General features: G+C 33.2%; 1 protein-coding gene across 1 annotated transcript; it reads right to left on the reverse strand.

Moving 5' to 3' along the window:
• Positions 1 to 1233: 1233 nt before the first annotated feature.
• On the reverse strand, positions 1234 to 19142 carry LOC142229414 (uncharacterized). Its single transcript, XM_075299970.1, has 8 exons — positions 19030 to 19142; positions 18864 to 18962; positions 18620 to 18799; positions 9086 to 9223; positions 8932 to 9015; positions 8673 to 8862; positions 8362 to 8605; positions 1234 to 1504 (listed from the first exon to the last, which is right to left on the reverse strand). Exons 1-8 carry the CDS (start codon positions 19044 to 19046, stop codon positions 1317 to 1319), a joined length of 1140 nt encoding a protein of 379 aa, XP_075156085.1. The 5' UTR covers positions 19047 to 19142; the 3' UTR covers positions 1234 to 1316.
• Positions 19143 to 21126: the final 1984 nt, after the last annotated feature.

Below are 21126 nucleotides of genomic sequence, written 5' to 3' on the forward strand. Positions count from 1 at the left end.
AGGAACCGAACCTACAACACTCTAAGGAATTAAGTCCACATTTTTTGCATTTGCCTCTTTGTACCACGCTTAGAGTGTTGTGACGTAAAAAATGTTATTTCCGTAATCTTCTCCTCATTTCCCTTTCCATTTATCATGCTTCATGCTTAGCTTCTCCGCAGAACAATGTCTAAACATTCATACATATGTCGACTTTCTCCATTCTACATAGAGAACAGACGAATGGATAAATGTTCTCGACCACAGTTGAAAAGGGTCATCACAATCTTGGCAAAACAAAGGTATTATAAATGTGGCAGCAAAGACAACATGACCAGAATCAGGAAGTACAAGAGTGAGCATAAGAAGGAGAAATATTGTTAGAGCTTAAGCAACACAGTCATAAACCAATTAACCACAATTGGAAAATTGTTGCCTGCAATTGTAGGTAATTTATTCCCATTTCCTTTTAAGTTGTATTTTTTTTAAATTTCGTGTATCTCTATGGACATTTAAAAAAGTTAAATTTTAGTTAAATGCAAGGATTTGTCAATATCAAAAACCGACATCAATTAAAAATGCGATTGGGTTTAATAAACATTTAATTTCATAGAGTTTTGTGATTGCTAAACAAAATAATTAATTATTTATTCATTTAATTTTATTTATCTGTTAAATATTAAACTTAAATTGGAATTTCATACAAAACTAGGAATTAAATGCAACTTAGGTATAAGACACTATGGTGTGGGAAAACACGATCACTAAAATAAACAAGTATGTACAGCCAAAAGTTCGGCCAGGCCGAATATCTAATACCCACAGGCTACTCAAGTGGGTTAATGGCATCGCGTAGCTATCTCCATTCTATCCTTTGGACATTGTTAAATTGATGCGCCTCTTCCTCAGCTACTATCATAAACACGGTACTAAACATGTTTAACGTATTTTTGCTTTTATCTCAACTGTTACATCGATTCAATACAATTTTAATTTAAAATTTGTTTTAAAATAAAACAGTTGAAGTAAAACAGCTAACTTCGAATACGCTAAGTTATGTTATTTATCCATTGTTATTCCCTCCCCCTACTGTTTAGAATAGGAGGCTTTTATTTCCAGGGAAAACTAATTCCCAGTAAATACTTAGAATTGTCTAAATATAAATTCAAAGTTATATTTAGATTCCATATAAAGACTCTTCTTTCTTTCTTTCCATGTAAGAAAATAATACATTTTCCGCTTTAATTTTTTAAGATCATATAAAGTTTTTTTTTTTTTTTTTAATTTATATAAACACATTGAAGTAACAAAAATTAAAATATAAAGTCATAATTCTATTAAAAAATATATTCATATAAATTCTTCCAAAACTGGAAAAATTTTTCGCGAAAGGTCTTCTCTTCTGGATGCCAGGTACTGATCATAAGTCTTTGTATATATGAGTATATATCAATTTTATAAAATGTTGTTGAAATTGTAAAAAATATTATGAGAAATGTTATGGCGTTGAATACGAAACGAAGCCCTGAAAATGGAAAAAGATTACAGGTTAAAAGTTTTTGTTGTTTTTTTTTAGGTTACACACAAAGAAAATTTCATTAAAATTGAACCAACGAAAATTTGTCATTGATATAACGAAAAATTTTCATTAATACAATTAAATAAATCGTTAATAGTACGAAACGTTACGTTGACTAACAGAAACTTCGTTATAATAACGAAAAATTTCATTGTATTAACGAAATTGTTTCATTGGCTCACTTTTAATGAAACATTTCGTTAATATAACGAAACTTTTGCTATCAGTGTAGAGGAAGTGTAACATTTTGCACTTAGACCAAAGATTTTATCTTTACACTAATGTTTTTGGTATTGATTCCAGTCAAGGAATCGGAGAATTGAAGTAAGGATACTTTTAAGACAGATTTGTCTTTTAAATGTAAATTCTTCTTTGTTATCAAAATGCAAAAAGACAACAAATTTAAAGACAATTTCATTATTTTTAAAGATATATTGAAGCCAAGTTAACCTTACTCCAACAAAATGTTCTTTCATTTTAAGATACCCATTTTTAAGCCGAATCACTTAATTATAAAAAAAGACGATTTTACAGTAAAGTGTATCGTCTTCTGGACAAGAAAAAGAAAACTTTATATCAGAGAAATTTGTATGTATATAACAAAGCAAACAACTCATTCGTATTTTAAAGACATTAAATCTTTGGTCTCACAAAAATATTTTTTTTTTTTGTGTATGTTCTTGTAACTTCAACTACATATATATGGTTCACCAAACACCGGAATGGTGATTACGTTTTAACAATACTTTGGTAATGTAACCCAGCAAAAAAATTTGGAAGTTCTTTGGAATGTCGTCCTATAGAGGATGTTATTTTAATCCTATGATAAGCCCATGTTAAATTCATCGCTTCTGCGTCAATTTTGCACCACTTTCGGATCCAAAGAGAACATTTTCACTGCTTTTTTGGCAACGCTTTTTTTGCTGGGAAGTTCTATTGGAAGCATATATCCATTATTTTTCCAATCTCTCATTGTAAAAGACCGATCGGATTCCCATTGTATTTTCTTTGCTACTCTAAAATTTATTTTTTCACTTAAAGTAAAAAAAAAAAAACATATTTTCTAAAACTTGAGAGTGTTATAAATATTTGTGGAATAACTTTAAATTTTTATTATGGGTAAAACTAAACTACCCCTTGCGAAACTTGAACTAAATTGTATTCTATTTTGCGTTGTTAAAATAACGACAATTTACTAAGGTGATAGGATTTTTAACCAACCATTTATGAAATTCTTGCTTCTCATAAAATCAAAAATTAGTTGGGTTCTTCTGCTAATTATAGCAGAATTGTATACCCTAATTTAGTTCACAGAAAAAAATTTCCCGAAATTTTTTTCAATTAATGACTTAATTGAGTTTTAACAAATATTCAATTAAAAATTTAATTGATTCAACAAACTTTTTAGTTGAAACAAAAATCAATCACAAAAATTAATTGATATTAATTTTTTAATTGGATCAAATATTTTTTAATTGACTTTCAATTAATACTACCATTTCTGTGATTTAATACATTTCAATTAAAAAAACAAAGATATACGTCCGTAAGTTCGGCCAGGCCATGGATTGCGTATAAAATTTCTTCTCCACAATTGAATTACTTGAGTGGCGATAACGCTTGCCGATGGCAAGGTATCTCAAAACCTCATAACACCATCTTCTAAATTGTAAGTTAGTCTATACGTGGTATATATTAAAACAAAAAAGACCGATTAAATACGTCTATAATTTAGTTTGACAAAATTTTCTAAAGAAATAAAATTAAAAAAAAAATTTCTATGGAAATAAAATTTTAGCAAAATTTTCTATAGAAATAAAATTTTGACAAAATTTTCTATAGAAATGAAATTTTGACAAAATTTTCTATAGAAATTAAATTTTAACAAAATTTTCTATAGAAATAAAATTTTGACAAAATTTTCTATAGAAATAAAATTTTGGTAGATTATTTTCGGTTCGTGTGGCAACCATGATTCATAATCGATGTGGACCAATTTTTTGTTATTGGAGATCGGCTATATATAACTATAGACCGATATGGACCAATTTTAATATATTTGATAGCTTGTTAGAAACCATACACTAACACTATGTTCCAAATTTCAATCGGATCGGATGAAATTTACTTCTCTAGAGGCTCCGCAAGCCAAATCTGGGATCGGTTTGTGAACCGATGTGGACCAATTTTTGTATGGATGTTAGAAAACATATACTAATACCACGTTCCACATTTGAACCGGATCGGATGAATTTTGCTCTTCCAAGAGGCTCCGGAGGTCAAATCTGGAGAATGGTTTATATGGGGAATATATATAATCACCGAAAAAAAAGTTTACTATTTTTTATTAAAAATGAACTAACCCATAGTAAGAATGACCATGATTTGGCGCCAAAGATTTTTTTCATCTAGATAAGTTCATGATTTTCTTAAAAATTAGTTCATGTATTGCATCGTATTTTAGTTCATTATTACTATGCTGTGGGAAGAATATAGTTAAACTAATTCAAAATATTCCTGCTATCCGGAAAAATGAACAATTTTTTGGGAAACTTGTATTAAGAAATTGGTTTGAAATGAACTGTTTGTCGGTATAATTTTCAAAAAAGTAGAGAAATTGAGAAATCAAAGGTACAACAAGCCTGTATACAACTAAGAAATTTTTCGTACAAAACAAGTCAATTTTTTATAACCACCAGTATTTTATTTCAAAAAATTATTATTATATTACACAAAACTATGGCTTATGATATACAATAAAGGAAATATTTGTATTCGTACGTTGGATGGATATTACTCAAAAATGTCCATGTTTTCTATCCATATGAAAGATATATGCGGCATAAGTTGCTATATTCATTGAATTGTTGTCCAATTTCATCGATTTTGGCTAACTTTTGTTGGGCGGATTTGTCTTTTAAGCATCTGAAATTGCAAAGTTATACAAAATATAAGAAAAATATTATCGAATTCTATTGTTCATATTTTTAACTTACGGCTTTCAAGAGTATTTTCTAGAGCCAATAAAGATGTCAGCTTAGTTAGCATTAAACAGTAAGAATACTCCAAAAAATTACCATTACAAGGCCTGTCTACCTGCAAATAAAAATAATTATTTTTTATAAATTGAAATTTTGGTTTTATTAAAAACGGACAAAATACCGTTTATAGAAAAACTTACCACATTGAAAAATCCATCCAGTAGGTACATTATTAGAATCACATCCATGGACTAATGGGGCGTTATTGAAATTATTCTCAGAATATATTTGAAATAAAAAATATTATAAAATTAGACATAATTTCCACTTTTCAGTATAGCATTTAATATTTAAGGTGGATATTAATTTCGAGTTTAGCGGCTAAAATCGAAATTTTCATGATAAGTTTTCTTTAATAATCCATTATAAAAAATAATCTTTATAAAAAACTTGGTTTGGGCTATTCTTCATCAAGTTTTATGTAAATTTGTATCGAAGACGTATAGTTTTATACTTTTCTTAGTGATTTTTTTTTTAATTTTAGCGGCTAAACTCGAACTTAGTACTCACCTGTAGGAATTGCTGTAACATAAAAAATATAGATTCAAAAACAATTGTTACATCTCCAACCTGTGATCCAGATGTAGAATAAATATAAATCATCCTATTACGACTCATGTTGTATATTTTTTATGTAAATCAATAAAAATCCGTACTAATTTTAAACTATTAACAGAAATATACAGTTCCTTAATCTGTTATTTGTTTTTTTATCAATAAAAAGCGTTTTTGATTACTCTAACATCACATCATTCACTTCTCAGTTTCTAAAATATATTTTCATTAATAAACACCAATACCGCACGTACAATTTTGCAAAATTAAATCCGCGTGTGCACTTCATAAATGCATCAACAGAACTGAATGTAGCAATAAAACTCAAAGACTAGTCTTGTGTCGTTCCGGAACGAACTAGTTCCAATGAACGGTTCACTAAAAGGAACGACTGTCACTAGTTCCATCTCTTTCGTTCTCATCGTTCCTTTTGTCATTTAGTTTTATTTTCAATTTACGCTCCTTCGTTCCGCGGATCGCAGTTTGATTTTTTTACTTCTGTTTGAGCTATTTGCCAATTCATTCATTTTTGGCGTGTATGTATTTAAATCATTGATTGATATGCTGATATTTAATAGAATCATTAATTCTATCTCAGGCTCTTTGAAAACGACAAAAAATTTTAATTACTTGCAATGAATAATTTTGCTTCCTTCAATTTTTCATTCCTTTCATTATTTTTTCTTACTATAAACTATTTTAAGTAATTTCACTCAATTTTCCATATTTTTGTATCTTTCAATTGACCACGAACTTCGTTACATAAAGTAAACAAACAATGTCATGTCTGCCTTTAGTAGACGACAGTGATGACAAATATAAAAATCCGGAACGAAAAGGAACGATGGAACGATTTGAAGGACTAGTTCCTTTGTACAAAAGGAACGATGAGTCCGAATCACTACGGTGAACGATTTTGCCCAAGACTATCAAAGACACAAATAGTCATAAAGGATACATACCGTAAAGAAAAACAATTCCACACACACACGATCCCTTTCTGATCTCGCTATTGCAAGAAAACAACTCTCACCACAAAAGATACAAACAACACACAAGGAACATTCCATTGTCTCTAGAATCAAAACAACCAACAACAGCATAAATGACGCAATAACAAACACAAACAATCATACGAGATATACACAAAATGTCTCTAAAAACTCCCTCACATGATGCACTCACATTTTCCAGTAGCACGTTTATTGATTAGTTGGAATTCTATCTATAAGTTAAGGTAAAATATATACCAAATCTATGAGGAATCTATAAAAAATTATATACACCCGTCAAGGATTATATTAACTACTTTTTATTCTACTTCATCTAAAATGTTCCATGTGAGGAAAAACACTCCAACTTATAATAAAAAGGGAAATAATCTGTAGGAAGCCATCATACGAATCGGTAATGTCGTTAAGTTAATTTTTACTACAAAAATTTTTTTCCATACAAAATTTTTTCTTAGTAAATTGTCCACATTTCGTAGTAAGATTTTTATATTGTCCATGTATTTTTATAATAGAAACAACGATGCATTAACTACTGTGTTGGAAATTTATTTAAGGAAAAATCCTTCCCATTTCTTAGTTAGTGAACTAAAAAACATTTACTGAATTTTTATAAGTTTTCCTTTAGCTAAGTTAATTTTCGTTGTGGTTACGAAAAATGAACCATATTACAGTAAATTTGTTGAACTATGTGAAAGTTACAATGGTCCTTAAATTTACAAGACACCTTTTTTTCTGTGATTATGGAATAATATGGACCAATTTTAGCATGGTTTTTAGAGACCATATACCAACACCATGTACCAAATTTCAGCCGGATCGGATTTGCTTCTCTTTGAGGCTCCGCAAGCCGAATCTAGGGATCGGTTTATATGGGGGCTTTATATAATTATGGATCGATGTAGACCAATTTTTGCATGGTTGTTAGAGACCATATGCCAACACCATGTACCAAATTTCAACAAGATCAGATGAAATTTGCTTCTCTTTGAGGCTCCGCAAGCCAAATCTGGGGATTGGTTTATATGGGGGTTATATATAATTATGGATCGATGTAGACCAATGTTTGCATGGTTGATAGAAACCATATACCAACACCAAATTTCAGCCGGATTGGATGAAATATGCTTCTGTTAGAGGCTCCGCAAGCCGAATCTGAGGGTCCGTTTATATGGTGGCTATACGTAAAAGTGGACCGATATGGCCCATCCGACCTACATCAATAACAACTACTTGTGCCAAGTTTCAAGTCGATAGTTTGGTTCGTTCGGAAGTTAGCGTGATTTCAACAGACGGACGGACGGATCGACTCAGAATTTCACCACGAACCAGAATATATATATACTTTATAGGGTCTTAGGGCAATATTTCGATGTGTTACAAACGGAATGACAAAGTAAATATACGCCCCCATCCTATGGTGGAGGGTATAAATATACACTGTGGTTGATATAAATTACAACCAACTTTTCTGATTGTATCATTTCTTAATCGATCGTCTGGAAGCTTAGAGATCTTTTGCATTCAGAAATAAAGTTATGGAAGGTGGAATCCAAGCGTGATTGTGATATTCCTTCATAAAAGGCAACTACTAGTATTTTCTTTTGGCAACTCTGGTTTAAACAGCTAAAGAACGTTTAGTGCATCGTTACACTGTAAAACATATTCAGTTTGGCCTCTTGGAGGAGCAAAATTCATCCGATCCGGTTCAAATGTGGAACGTGGTGTTAGTATATGGTGTCTAACATCCATGCAAAAATTGGACCACATCGGTTCACAATTATATATAGCCCCCATATAACCGATCCCCAGATTTGGCTTGCGGAGCCTCTAAGAGAAGCAAATTTCACCCGATCCGTTTGAAATTTGGAACATGGTGTTGGTATATGGTCTCTAACAACCGTGCCAGAATTGGACCATATCGGTCCATAATTATATATAGACCCAAATAAAAACCGTTCTCCAGATTTGACCTCCGGAGCCTCCTGGAGGAGAAAAATTCATCCGATCCGGTTCAAATTTGGAACGTGGTGTTAGTATGTTATATGGCGCTAACAACCATATTAAAATTGGTCTATATCGGCCTATAGTTATATATAGCCCATCTCCAATCACAAAAAAAAAAAAAATGGATCCACCTGGACGAACTTACGGCCTTATATATTTGGTTTTATTCTAATATATATACTAAACTTACCGTAGCAGATTTTCCTATCCATGGTCTTCACTAGTAATTTAGAATTTTGTCTCTTCAAATTGCTGTCATGAAATTGTGGTGGGGTAATCGAAATTTTTGGTGCATAAATCAATAAACTACCACATGATGGACAATTTATTGTGGAGTGAAATATTTCAGAACCATGTGTAATAGTATGAAGTTGGTTTTTCGATAAAAGAGTTTCCGAAATATTTTCCTTTGCATGAGTCGAATCATCAGTTTGCTGTAAATTAAATATAAATCAAAATATACCCCCTAAGTTGTAATGTTTTTTTTATACTTTAAGGTACCTTGTACTTCTTAAGATGTGTAAGTCGTCTTTGATTTTCTCTCTTTGCTGTTGTATGTTTGCTTTGCTGATCATTGAAAGGAAGTTGAAACATTTCTTCAGCTTGCTCTTCTTGCATTTCGAAATAGATTATCCGTCTTCCATTATTATGCGAATTGCCATTCAATAAAGCGGTATTCGAGTCAGAAAGTCTAAACATAATAGTTTGGTGTTTTATATGTTGTTTGTGTTTATCTTCTCTATAGGTGGAAATTACTTACATCTCATTTTCCAAACAGTTGGAATTAGAAATAGATTTTTTTAAAATATTTCCTTCCGATGACAAAGCATTTTTGTATACAGTTCTGTAAGGAAGTCACAATAAGTCTTGAATAATTTATTTCTTAAGAATATAATCTGTCTGAAGTTTCTTACACCAATTCCGAAGATTTCGATTGATTAACTGGAGTTTGATTTTCATTTGAGCTAGAGTCATCTTCGGCTGCCTCCGTAAAAGGATTATTTGGAGTGTACTCTTCCATTGCATTACATTCATCTTCTGTTTCGATTGATCTAAGAATATTTAGGTTACAAAAGTTGCATTGCAAGGTGTAATAACTACATTCACAATAAATATCTTGCGGTCCGGGTTCGAGTCCTGCCGAAACTCTTATTTTTAAAATATTTGTTAACTTCTTTCAGGAATGATGTTTTCTAAAGTGATTTTTTATGTTTTTTCTCGAAAAAACAAGTATTGAGTAGAATATCCTCCCAGCAAAAAAATTTGGAAAGTTTTTTAAAGGCCCGACTTTAAAAGCACTTCCAAAAATGTCCTCCCAAAGGTGTTCTTCATTTTATCTACACAGGACATTCTTTTAATTCAATATTTTATAACTTTCGTTTTTCATACTTTTAATGGGTAATTTTAACTTTTTTGTTTCAAATAAAGTAAAAATGGACTAAGAATTAATAAGGTGGTACAAATTATTAAAATTTTGTCGAAAAAAATGGAAAATGCTTATTGAAATTTTGTCGAAAAAATTGCGAATTTTTGGAAATATTTGAGATCAAACGTTTCAGACCAGAGTAAGGATGAATTAAAAACATAAAAATATTAAAATTTTTTTTATTTTTTTTTTGCAAAAAAAAAAAACACAATTTTTAATTTCACATCCAAAACTTTGAATTTGGATCACACCTTAAAAAGTGATTCAACTTCAGTGCAAAAACTGTTAAAATGGTGGACATCCGTCCAATGACAAGCCCATGTTAAATTCATCGTTTCTGCGCAAATGTTGCACCACTTCCGGATCCAAAAAGAGCATTTTCACTACTTTTTTGGCGACGCTTTTTTGCTGGGCTCTATAACGGTTGTTGCACCTTTAATGGTAGTAAAAACCCAGCAAAAAAAATTGGAAGTTCTTCCAAAGGCATAACTTTAAAAGCACTTCCAGAAGATGTACTCCCAATGATGTTCTTTATTTTAACTACACAGGAAGTTCTTTTCATTCACTTTTTTATAACATGATTTTTTCATATTTTTAATGGGTAATTTTAACTTTTTATACCCTCCACCATAGAATGGGGGGTATATTAACTTTGTCATTCCGTTTGTAACACATCGAAATATTGCTCTAAGACCCCATAAAGTATATATATTCTGGGTCGTGGTGAAATTCTGAGTCGATCTGAGCATGTCCGTCCGTCCGTCCGTCTGTTGAAATCACGCTAACTTCTGAACGAAACAAGCTATCGACTTGAAACTTGGCACAAGTAGTTGTTATTGATTTAGGTCGGATGGTATTGCAAATGGGCCATATCGGTCCAATTTTACGTATAGCCCCCATATAAACGGACCCCCAAATTTGGCTTGCGAGGCCTCTAAGAGAAGCAAATTTCATCCGATCCGGCTGAAATTTGGTACATGGTGTTAGTATATGGTCTCTAACAACCATGCAAAAATTGGTCCACATCGGTCAATAATTATATATAGCCCCCATATAAACCGATCCCCCGATTTGGCTTGCGAGGCCTCTAAGTGAACCAAATTTCATCCGATCCGGCTGAAATGTGGGACATGGTGTTAGTATATGGTCTCTAACAACCATGCAAAAATTGGTCCACATCGGTCCATAATTATTTATAGCCCTTATATAAACCGATCCCCCGATTTGGCTTGCGAGGCCTCTAAAAGAAGCAAATTTCATCCGATCCGGCTGAAATTTGGTACATGATGTTAGTATATGGTCTCTAACAACAATGCAAAAATTGGTCCACATCGGTCCATAATTATATATAGCACCCATATAAACCGATCCCCAGATTTGACCTCCGGTGCCTTTTGGAGAAGCAAAATTTATCCGATCTGGTTGAAATTTTGTACGTGGTAGTAGTATATGATATTTAACAACCATGCCAAAAGTGGTCCACATCAGCCCATAATCACATATAGCCCCCATATAAACCGATCCCGAGATTTGGTTTTGGAGCCTCTTGGAGGAGCAAATTTCATCCGAGTCAGTTGAAATTTGGTACATTGTGCTAGTATATGGCCTTTAACAACCATGCCTTCCTAGGTCCATATCGGTCTATAGTTATATATAGACCTCAGATCCATATCAATAATTGTATATAGCCCCCATATAAGCGACCCCCAAAAGCCCATATCGATTCGTAATTATTTGTAGACTTACCTACACATACTTTTTTTGTCTAATGTATACCACGTATGGACTAACTCATACTTTAGAAAACGATTTAAGATACCACAACCCAAGTAATTCGATTGTGGATGACAGTCTTTCGTAGAAGTTTCTACGCAATCCATGGTGGAGGGTACATAAGATTCGGCCTGGCCAAACTTACGGCCGTTTATACTTGTTTTGTTTCAATTTGGTTAAACCAGTTTAAGAATTCATAAAATGGTACAAATTATTAAAATTTTGTCGAAAAAAATGCTAAATCCAATCTGAAAAAGTTGAATTTTTGAAAATATTTGAGGTCAAACATTTCAGACAAGCGTTAGAATCCATTAAAATTTATAAAAAATTATAAAAAATTATAAAAATTATTTATATGACAAAATATCACAGAATTTTTTAATTTACATCCAAAACATTGAATTCGGATCACACCTAAAGAAGTGATGCAAATTCAGTGCACCGGCTGTTGAAATGGAGGACTTCCGTCCTATGATAAGTCCATGTTAAATTCATCGCTTCTGAGTCAATTTTGCATCACTTCCGGATCCAAAAAGAACATTTTCATTAATTTTTTTCGACGCTTTTTTTGCTGGGAAGTAATGTCCAATTGTATTTCATAAAAAATTGATTAAATTAAGAAAACATCTCATGCTTTGAAGTATGTATTATAATTTCGATTTTTAAGCGGATATTTATTTGTACAGGTATTCCTTTGAGTTCTAAAGGGTGATTCTTTTGAGGTTAGGATTTTCATGCATTAGTATTCGACAGATCACGTGGGATTTCAGACATGGTGTCAAAGAGAAAGATGCTCAGTATGCTTTGACATTTCATCATGAATAGACTTACTAACGAGCAACGCTTGCAAATCATGGAATTTTATTACCAAAATCAGTGGCAGAAAATCCGCTTTTTTATCGACAAATTTTGTTCAGCGATGAGGCTCATTTCTGGTTGAATGGCTACGTAAATAAGCAAACTTGCCGCATTTGGAGTGAAGAGCAACCAGAAGCCGTTCAAGAACTGCCCATGCATCCCGAAAAATGCACTGTTTGGTGTGGTTTGTACGCTGGTGGAATCATTGGACCGTATTTTTTCAAAGATGCTGTTGGACGCAACGTTACGGTGAATGGCGATCGCTATCGTTCGATGCTAACAAACTTTTTGTTGCCAAAAATGGAAGAACTGAACTTGGTTGACATGTGGTTTCAACAAGATGGCGCTACATGCCACACAGCTCGCGATTCTATGGCCATTTTGAGGGAAAACTTCGGAGAACAATTCATCTCAAGAAATGGACCGGTAAGTTGGCCACCAAGATCATGCGATTTGACGCCTTTAGACTATTTTTTGTGGGGCTACGTCAAGTCTAAAGTCTACAGAAATAAGCCAGCAACTATTCCAGCTTTGGAAGACAACATTTCCGAAGAAATTCGGGCTATTCCGGCCGAAATGCTCGAAAAAGTTGCCCAAAATTGGACTTTCCGAATGGACCACCTAAGACGCAGCCGCGGTCAACATTTAAATGAAATTATCTTCAAAAAGTAAATGTCATGGACCAATCTAACGTTTCAAATAAAGAACCGATGAGATTTTGCAAATTTTATGCGTTTTTTTTTTTTAAAAAAGTTATCAAGCTCTTAACAAATCACCCTTTATATTATAATTTTAAATTTATACAGCCTGGATTTAAAGCCAAATAGCTCCCTAAAAATTTCTTTATTTTAATGAAGCGTATCTTTGGTTAGGAATCAATACTAAACTCCTTAAATGAAGGTCATAATCTTTGAAATTTGTTGGGATGTCTAAGTCATCGGGCAGTTATCATGGTGATCCAAACGGTTTGAACGAAATGTTTTCTAATATTCCTGCCCCTCTTACAGACATATACTTCTATGACACGGATGACAGTGTAGGAGGAAACTTATCTGAGAGGAACGATTTCGAGTTCAGGTGCGTAACCCACGATGAAGTCATAGAGAGTTTTTTCATGGTTAAGTCAAGAGCTATTGGCCCGGATGGGATGGACCTGGAACGAATACTGCTCCCTCAACTTGTACCACTTTTCACCTATTTATTTAACAAAATTCTGACTTCTAGCACTTATCCCACCATGCAAAGATTATTCCGATACCGAAATCTAATTCAGAGTCACGACCCATTTCTATTTTGATTTATGTTTCCAAAGTGTTCGAAAAGATTTTACATAAGCAGATATATGATTATCTTCTTACTGGTAACTTGTTATCTGAAAGGTAGTCCGGTTTCCGCAGAGATCACAGTTGTGTGAGTGCACTGATCGAAGTATCGGAATCAATTAGGAGAAATATTGATGAGAACCATGTTAGTTTTCTTGTCCTCTTAGATGCTTATGTATGCAGATGACATACAAATCTTCTTAGGTAGTCCGGTAGGTGATGCTAGTGAGTTTTTTGGGAAACTTAACCACGACCTTGATCGTGTGTTTCGCTGGGCAAGGACCAATGGTCTGCTACTAAATACACAACAGTCTAAATTTTTGATTATACACAAGAATGGAAGGTTCTCTTTGTCGAATGCTGATATTCTGATAAATGGTCAGAAAATCGATGTAGTCACTAGTGCAAAGAATTTAGGAGTGGTATTCAATAGCACTTTGAGTTGGTCAAATCATGTAAACATAGTCGTTGGACAGACATATGACAAGTTACGTGCTTTATACGCATTCATACACACCAGTCAATATTCGACTTCTCCTGACAAAGAGTCTTTTGATACCGGGTTTAATTTACGGATCTGAACTCTTCTCAAATTGTGACTCCGTGAGCAAAACTAGACTTAACGTGGCATTCAATAGTATAGTTCGCTATGTGTATGGGTTACGATGGACCGATCATGTTTCGCATGTTACAGACTCCCTCTTTGGCTTTAGTTTTAATACCCTGCATAATGTCAAGTCGTTAGTACTTCTATATAAATTGATTTACAAACGAAAACCAAGCTAGCTCTATGATAGAATTCGGTTTACCAAATCAAATTTTTATTTATTTTCTTTTTTATTTATTTTCTTTTTATCTTTAAAATTTAATTATTATATATATTTATTATAAGTTGGAGATGTTTTAATATTTATAATCCTGCACTGTAATTATAAGATTTTAATCTTGTTGTGTAGGTACTCAATAAAAATGAAATGAAATGTATTCAATCATAGAAATGAAAGTATCAAAAAATTAATTGATCCAATTAAAAAATTGATACAATTAATTTTTGTAACTGATTTTTGTTTCAATTAAAATTTTTAATTGATTTTTTTTAACTCAATTAAAACTTTAATTGGAAAATTGTTCGTGAATTTTTTTTCTGTGGGCCAGTTTATATGGGTGTTATACATACATATGGATCAATATCGATAAATTTTTTCATGGGGACCAAGAGGCTTCGGAAATAAAATCTGGGGATAGGTTTAAAATTGGGTGATACAAATCATATTCCGCATACCTTTTTGTGGAAGACCTAAAATACTTTCGACTTCAGACTTTTAAGAGAAAAATCGAAACGAGAATATGTTGTGAATCTATTTAAAGTAACAACTCATCAAGCAGTAAACGTCGTAAAGTAAAAATTCCATTTCTTCCAAATTTTAGAAAACTCGACAGTTTGATTTATGAAAAAATGTCGACTATCAAAGATTGCAAAAGTTTAAAAAAGTTCGACTTTAGTAAAAATCGAAAATGTTCTTTTGTATAATTATCATTAACTATCTTGACCAAGAAGAAACCATTGCTTCAAATGCATAAAATAATAGATACGACACTCAGAAAATTGTACGTCGTAACTACAAGTAAATTCCATAATTTTACTCACAGTTCGTTAAATTTAACTATTGATGAACAAAATTAGGTTAGGTTAGGTGGCAGCCCGATGTATCAGGCTCACTTAGACTATTCAGCCCATTGTGATACCATATTGGTGAACTTCTCTCTTATCACTGAGTGCTGCCCGATTCCATATTATGCTCAATGACAAGAGACCTCCTTTTTATAGCCGAGTCCGAACGGCGTTCCACATTGCAGTGAAAACACTAGGGAAGTTTTGAAACCCTCAGAAATGTCACCAGCATTTCTGAGGTGGGATAATCCACCGCTGAAAAACGTTTTGGTGTTCGGTCGAAGCAGGAATCGAACCCACGACCTTGTGTATGCAAGGCGGGCATGCTAACCGTTGCACCACGGTGGTGAACAAAATGAACTCAATGGAAGTAAATTGAACTTACGGCCATTACCAGCAAAATGGTTAAGAACTCCCAATGGGTTCGTAAATGGACTGAAGGTTAGGTTAGGTTAGGTGGCAGCCCGATGTATCAGGCTCACTTAGACTATTCAGTCCATTGTAATACCACATTAGTGACCTTCTCTCTTATCACTGAGTGCTGCCCGATTCCATGTTAAGCTCAATGACAAGGGACCTCCTTTTTATAGCCGAGTCCGAACGGCGTTCCACATTGCAGTGAAACCACTAGAGAAGTTTTGAAACCCTCAGAAATGTCACCAGCGTTACTGAGGTGGGAAAATCCACCGCTGAAAAACTTTTTGGTGTTCAGTCGAAGCAGGAATCGAACTCACAACCTTGTGTATGCAAGGCGGTCATGCTAACCATTGCACCACGGTGGCTCCCAAAATGGACTGAATAGCTAGTACGTACGACGTACGAAGAAATTTCTCAGCGTTACTAAAATTTTACTGTGCAATATTACGAAGTCTAGTTGGACACGAAATTTCCATTTTTAGTATAATTAAACTAAAGTTGAATGTCAATTCTAACTACCATTAAGTGAATCTATTTCTAGACAATAGCTCGTCTCCGAAACATGTGCTCGTGTGGTGTTTCTAAAAATAGCAAGAAAAGAATGAATAAAGTCACATTTGGTTGTTGATAAGTAAAAAGAGCTAAGTGGCCCAGTGGATAGTGTGTTTAGTTAGAAAAGTGATGGTACGCGGTTCGATCCTCCGTCCGGACAAAAGGTAAAATTTTATAAAATGATAAAAATAAATTCTAATAAATGGTTCTAAAGAAGAGTAAGTGGTTTGTACTAAATATAATATGACATCTAGAAATGGGGATCCTCCCTCTTGAGGCCCCCTTGCTCCAAGTCACCGAGTGGTCTACGAAATCCAGTACATTATTTTGTTTCGTTTTTAAAAAATGTATTATTTTGTTAATTTTTTTACTTCTGATCAGTTAAATTTGAACTTGACAAAAGTTAAAACAAATTACTAACCTATAGGAAAATGTTGAACTTACTATGGGTACATGCTTCTTTAGCGATATACGAAGTTCAATATTAACACTGGTTAGTTAAAAACAAGTATAGTTAAATACCCACCACCATAACCCAAATATTAGGGTTTCCTTTGAAATTCCAGGAGGGCTTGAGGACACTTCCCGAAGATAAATTTAAAGATTTCACCTAAGAGGATTATATCTGATTCTGGATTTATAAGAACCATTTTTGTTTGAGTTTTAGAGGAATCATTAACATCTCTTGTAAGTGTGCAAGAAAATTATAAAATAACGTCTTGATTTCAAATCTTAAATCTGTAGAAGTAAAATCTGGAAATTTTACATTGAGTTTCAAGCAATTTCATGATCAGTGCGCCTTATACACCCTCAAGAAGTGAAGTCGGTCTATATGGAGGCATTACCAAATGGACCGATAAAAACTTAATCCGATACACGTTTTTGTGAGCCTAAAATACCAGAATATTTACAATTTCAGGCAAATCAGATAAAAAATACGGTTTCTAGAAACCCAAGGAATTATATCGGGAGATCGTTCTTATGGGGGCTATACTAAAATATGGACCGATACTCACCGTTTTCGGCACACCTCTTTATGACCCGAAAATACCTCTAGATTTCCAATTTCAGGCAAATAGGATAAAAACTTCGGATTCTAGAAGCCCAAGACCCCAAATCGGGAGGTCGTTTTATATGGGGACCATACCAAAACATGGGCCGATACTCACAATTTTTGGCACACGTATTTGTGGTCCTACAATACCTATAGATTTCCACTTTCAGGTAAATTGAATGAAAACAGCGGTTTCTATAAGCCCAAGAAGTAAAATCGGGAGATCGGTCTATATGAGGGCTATACCAAAATATGGACCGATACTCACAATTTTTGGCACACGTATTTGTGGTCCTACAATACCTCTAGATTTCCAATTTCAGGTAAATTGAATTAAAACTGCGGTTTCTATAATCCCAAGAAGTAAAATCGGGAGATCGGTCTATATGGGGGCTATACCAAAACATGGACCGATACTCACCATTTTTGGCACACCTCTTTATGGTCATAAAATACCTCTAGATTTCCAATTTCAGGCAAATTGGATAAAAACTACGGTTTCTATAAGCCCAAGACCCCAAATCGGGTGGTCGTTTTATATGGGGACCATACCAAAACATGGACCGATACTCACAATTTTTGGCACACGTATTTGTGGTCCTACAATACCTCTAGACTTCCAATTTCAGGTAAATTGAATAAAAACTGCGGTTTCTATAAGCCCAAGAAGTAAAATCGGGAGATCGGTCTATATGGGGGCTATACCAAAATATGGACCGATACTCACAATTTTTGGCACACGTATTTGTGGTCCTACAATACCTCTAGATTTTCAATTTCAGGTAAATTGAGTAAAAACTGCGGTTTCTATAAGCCCATAAAATACCTCTAGATTCCAAATTTCAGGCAAATTGGATAAAAACTACGATTTCTATAAGCCCAAGACCCCAAATCGGGAGGTCGGTTTATATGTGGACTATATCAAAACCTGGACCGATATAGCCCATCTTCGAACTTGACCTGCCTGCAGACAAAAGACGAGTTTGTGCAAAATTTCAGCACGATTGCTTCATTATTGAAGACTGTAGCGTGATTACAACAGACAGACAGACGGACATCGTTATATCGTCTTAGAATTTCTCCCTGATCAAGAAGATATATACTTTATATAGTCGGAAATCGATATTTCGATGTGTTACAAATGGAATGACAAACTTATTATACCCCCGTCACCATTCTATGGTGATGGGTATAATAACTCGCTAATGGGTTCACTCTGATTGGATAAATGTTAAATTCGTACTCGTCTTTTGGAAGTCTAGCCTAAACTCAAAGGGATTTATTTGTTGTAGCGTTATATTTACAAAAAAAAAAGGGAAGCTTCGAACGTAGTGCCAGTCTTCAATGTGTTTCTAAGATATTCGGTTTACTTACGTATCTCCAATCATAGACTCCGCCAAAGATGATTTTTCATACTCAGTCTCCTGTGTGTTACAGCCTTGGGGAGATTGATGGATGTGCTTAGGACAAACATCTTTCTTATAATTATCCATAGGTAAATAGATTTTATGACCAGATTTTGTACACTTCATTGCACGAGGAGTACAAGTTGTGCTAATGAAAAAAATTGCTAAATTCATGAAAAAAAAACATGTTAAAAACCTACATAAATACTTACAAATCGCCTATACCATGATCTCGAAGAGTATTGTGTTGTAAAGAATTTGAGCAATCGCATCGTTTTATAACCGAGTGATGTTGCAAACAAAGACCTTTTCTACAAGAAATTTAATATAAATGATTATTGGCGAAAAGCCAATTGTTAGATATTGAGTATTACTTACTTGGATGAGCAAGCCATAGCGTAAATAGGATGTAAGAAATATATTCTTCAATACTAGAATATATGTATGTATTTTTGATTGTTTGGAAACAAATTATTTGACAAGAAAAACTATAGAGTTTCACACTCAAAGGTTGCATTGTTCGTAGGTAATACTAACAAGTATACAGTGAAACCCAGGGTCGCCTAATTTGTTCAATTTTGGGATATATCCACTTATGAGAGGTTAATTTTATTGTGTTCATATATCAAACGTCTCCATATAACTGTCCACATTTGGAAGGTGTCTGGTTTTCAGAGTGTCCAAGATTGAGAGGTTTCACGGTATTCGATCGAAAGTTGGGCCTGGCCGAATCTTCACAGAAAGAAAAGTCTGTTGTAAAACTGATGTTAAAATGAACTAAAATTTATTGGAAATATTTTATTTTGATTTAATTTATTTTTAAAATTTTGTAGGAAATTATCCCCAGCCCATCGTCTTTTTGTTTATTCCAAGCATGTCTCAAAAATTGTATGAACTAAATGGCAGTCAAATTTCAATGACGTACAAATTAGTTCGATTCTATCTAAAAGAAAAGAAGTTTTCGTACACTTCTTAAAAATAATAAGAATAAACTACAGCGTGATTAAAATGGGAAAGATCTGGCGCCTAAGATTTTTCTTTATTTTTAGTTCATTTTTGCTTTTTGAGAAAGATGCATTTCGTAAATGGTAGTTAAAAATCCAAAAATGTCGGAAAATTGTCGTTAATTTATTGAATCTTAAAATTTGGAATAAAATTTAGATCAATTTTAACACGAGATAGTTTACGTTTTTTCTGTGTTATATACCCAAAACCATATATCAAATGGGGTTACTTAAAAATGTATAGAACTCCAAATGCTGACATCAAGCCGATATCACAAAAATAAGTAAATATTTTTCGACAAATTCAAGAAAATTTATAAGACATAATTAATTCTTTTCACTTTTTAAAGAAAATTTTGTAGTTTGAAGTACACAATTGGAGTTCAAAATTGCAAGAATGTCTTTAGTGACATACATAAGTTCATGATGGACGCATTTGTAGTAAAATTTAGAAATTTAAAGAAATAATGAACTATTTTGTGAGAAGTACGAATTTAGTTAATATTTATGCTTCAATAAAATTTTTCCCGTTTTTAGTTCATTTAACTAAAGTAAGCAAAAAATTATTACAGTAAAGGAAACTTTCTCCAAACATAATAATTCCGTGAACTAAAATAATGTTAAATTCGATTTAGTGAAATATAAAAAATCACTTTTGTTTTTTTTTTTTTGAGTGTAGTGAGGCCAAAGATCTTTACATAAAAGAAAATTTTGTTTGACTAACATCAACTTTAATAATTCCGAAAAAATCTTCAAAATTAATTAAATTGTCGTGTTGACTTTTTGTATCTTAACTGCAATTCATACGTATATCAGTTCAGTTCTTGACCGGTATATAAGGGAAGTCTACAAATAATTACAAACCGCAACAGTTCATGCACGGTAATTACACGCAAAGAAGAAAACGTTTGGAAAACGTGTACCGAAAACGTTTTTCTTTTGTTAGAGTTTTTTGAATTGCCTCGAAAAGTATACACTTTTATTACCAAAAAAATTCGTTTGTTACAAAATTTTTATTTTTTTAATAAAAAAAAATATTTTTGAACCAACAACACAGTCCATTTCGTTTATATAAAACACTGTTCTTTTCTGACTTTAGGTTTTTAATAGGACACATTTTACAGTTCATAGTAAAAATTTAATATAGTAGAATGTAATGTTGAACATTTTTTCGGAATCTTCCGCCCATATTTGGAATATATGTAAAAAAAAACTTTGGTCGAAGCAGGGATCGAACCCACGATCCTTGGCATGCAAGTCGGACGTAGCAACCACTGGTCCACTGTGCCCAACTAAATGTATTTTTCTGTTAAATAAACTTTGTTTAATCGGCTCGTGGGCGCCGCAAGCTATGCTATATAAATATAACTTATATGGATAGTTAACTATTGATGACAATAACGGCTACATAGCTCAGTGGATAGGGTGTTGGCTTACAAATTGCATGGTCCGCGGTTCGATTCTCCGTCCA

This window comes from Haematobia irritans, chromosome 3 (genome assembly GCF_050003625.1).
Source record: "Haematobia irritans isolate KBUSLIRL chromosome 3, ASM5000362v1, whole genome shotgun sequence".
NCBI lineage: Eukaryota > Metazoa > Arthropoda > Insecta > Diptera > Muscidae > Haematobia > Haematobia irritans.

What these genes read in the sequence shown, in the direction of transcription:
- LOC142229414 (XM_075299970.1), bottom strand. An exon ending in GAGTCTATGATTGGAGATAC is followed by an intron (nt 9,224 to 18,619) that starts GTAAGTAAACCG and finishes AAATATTCTTAG; the next exon opens with ATCAATCGAAACAGAAGATG. An exon ending in TCGAAATCTTCGGAATTGGT is followed by an intron (nt 9,016 to 9,085) that starts GTAAGAAACTTC and finishes ACTTCCTTACAG; the next exon opens with AACTGTATACAAAAATGCTT.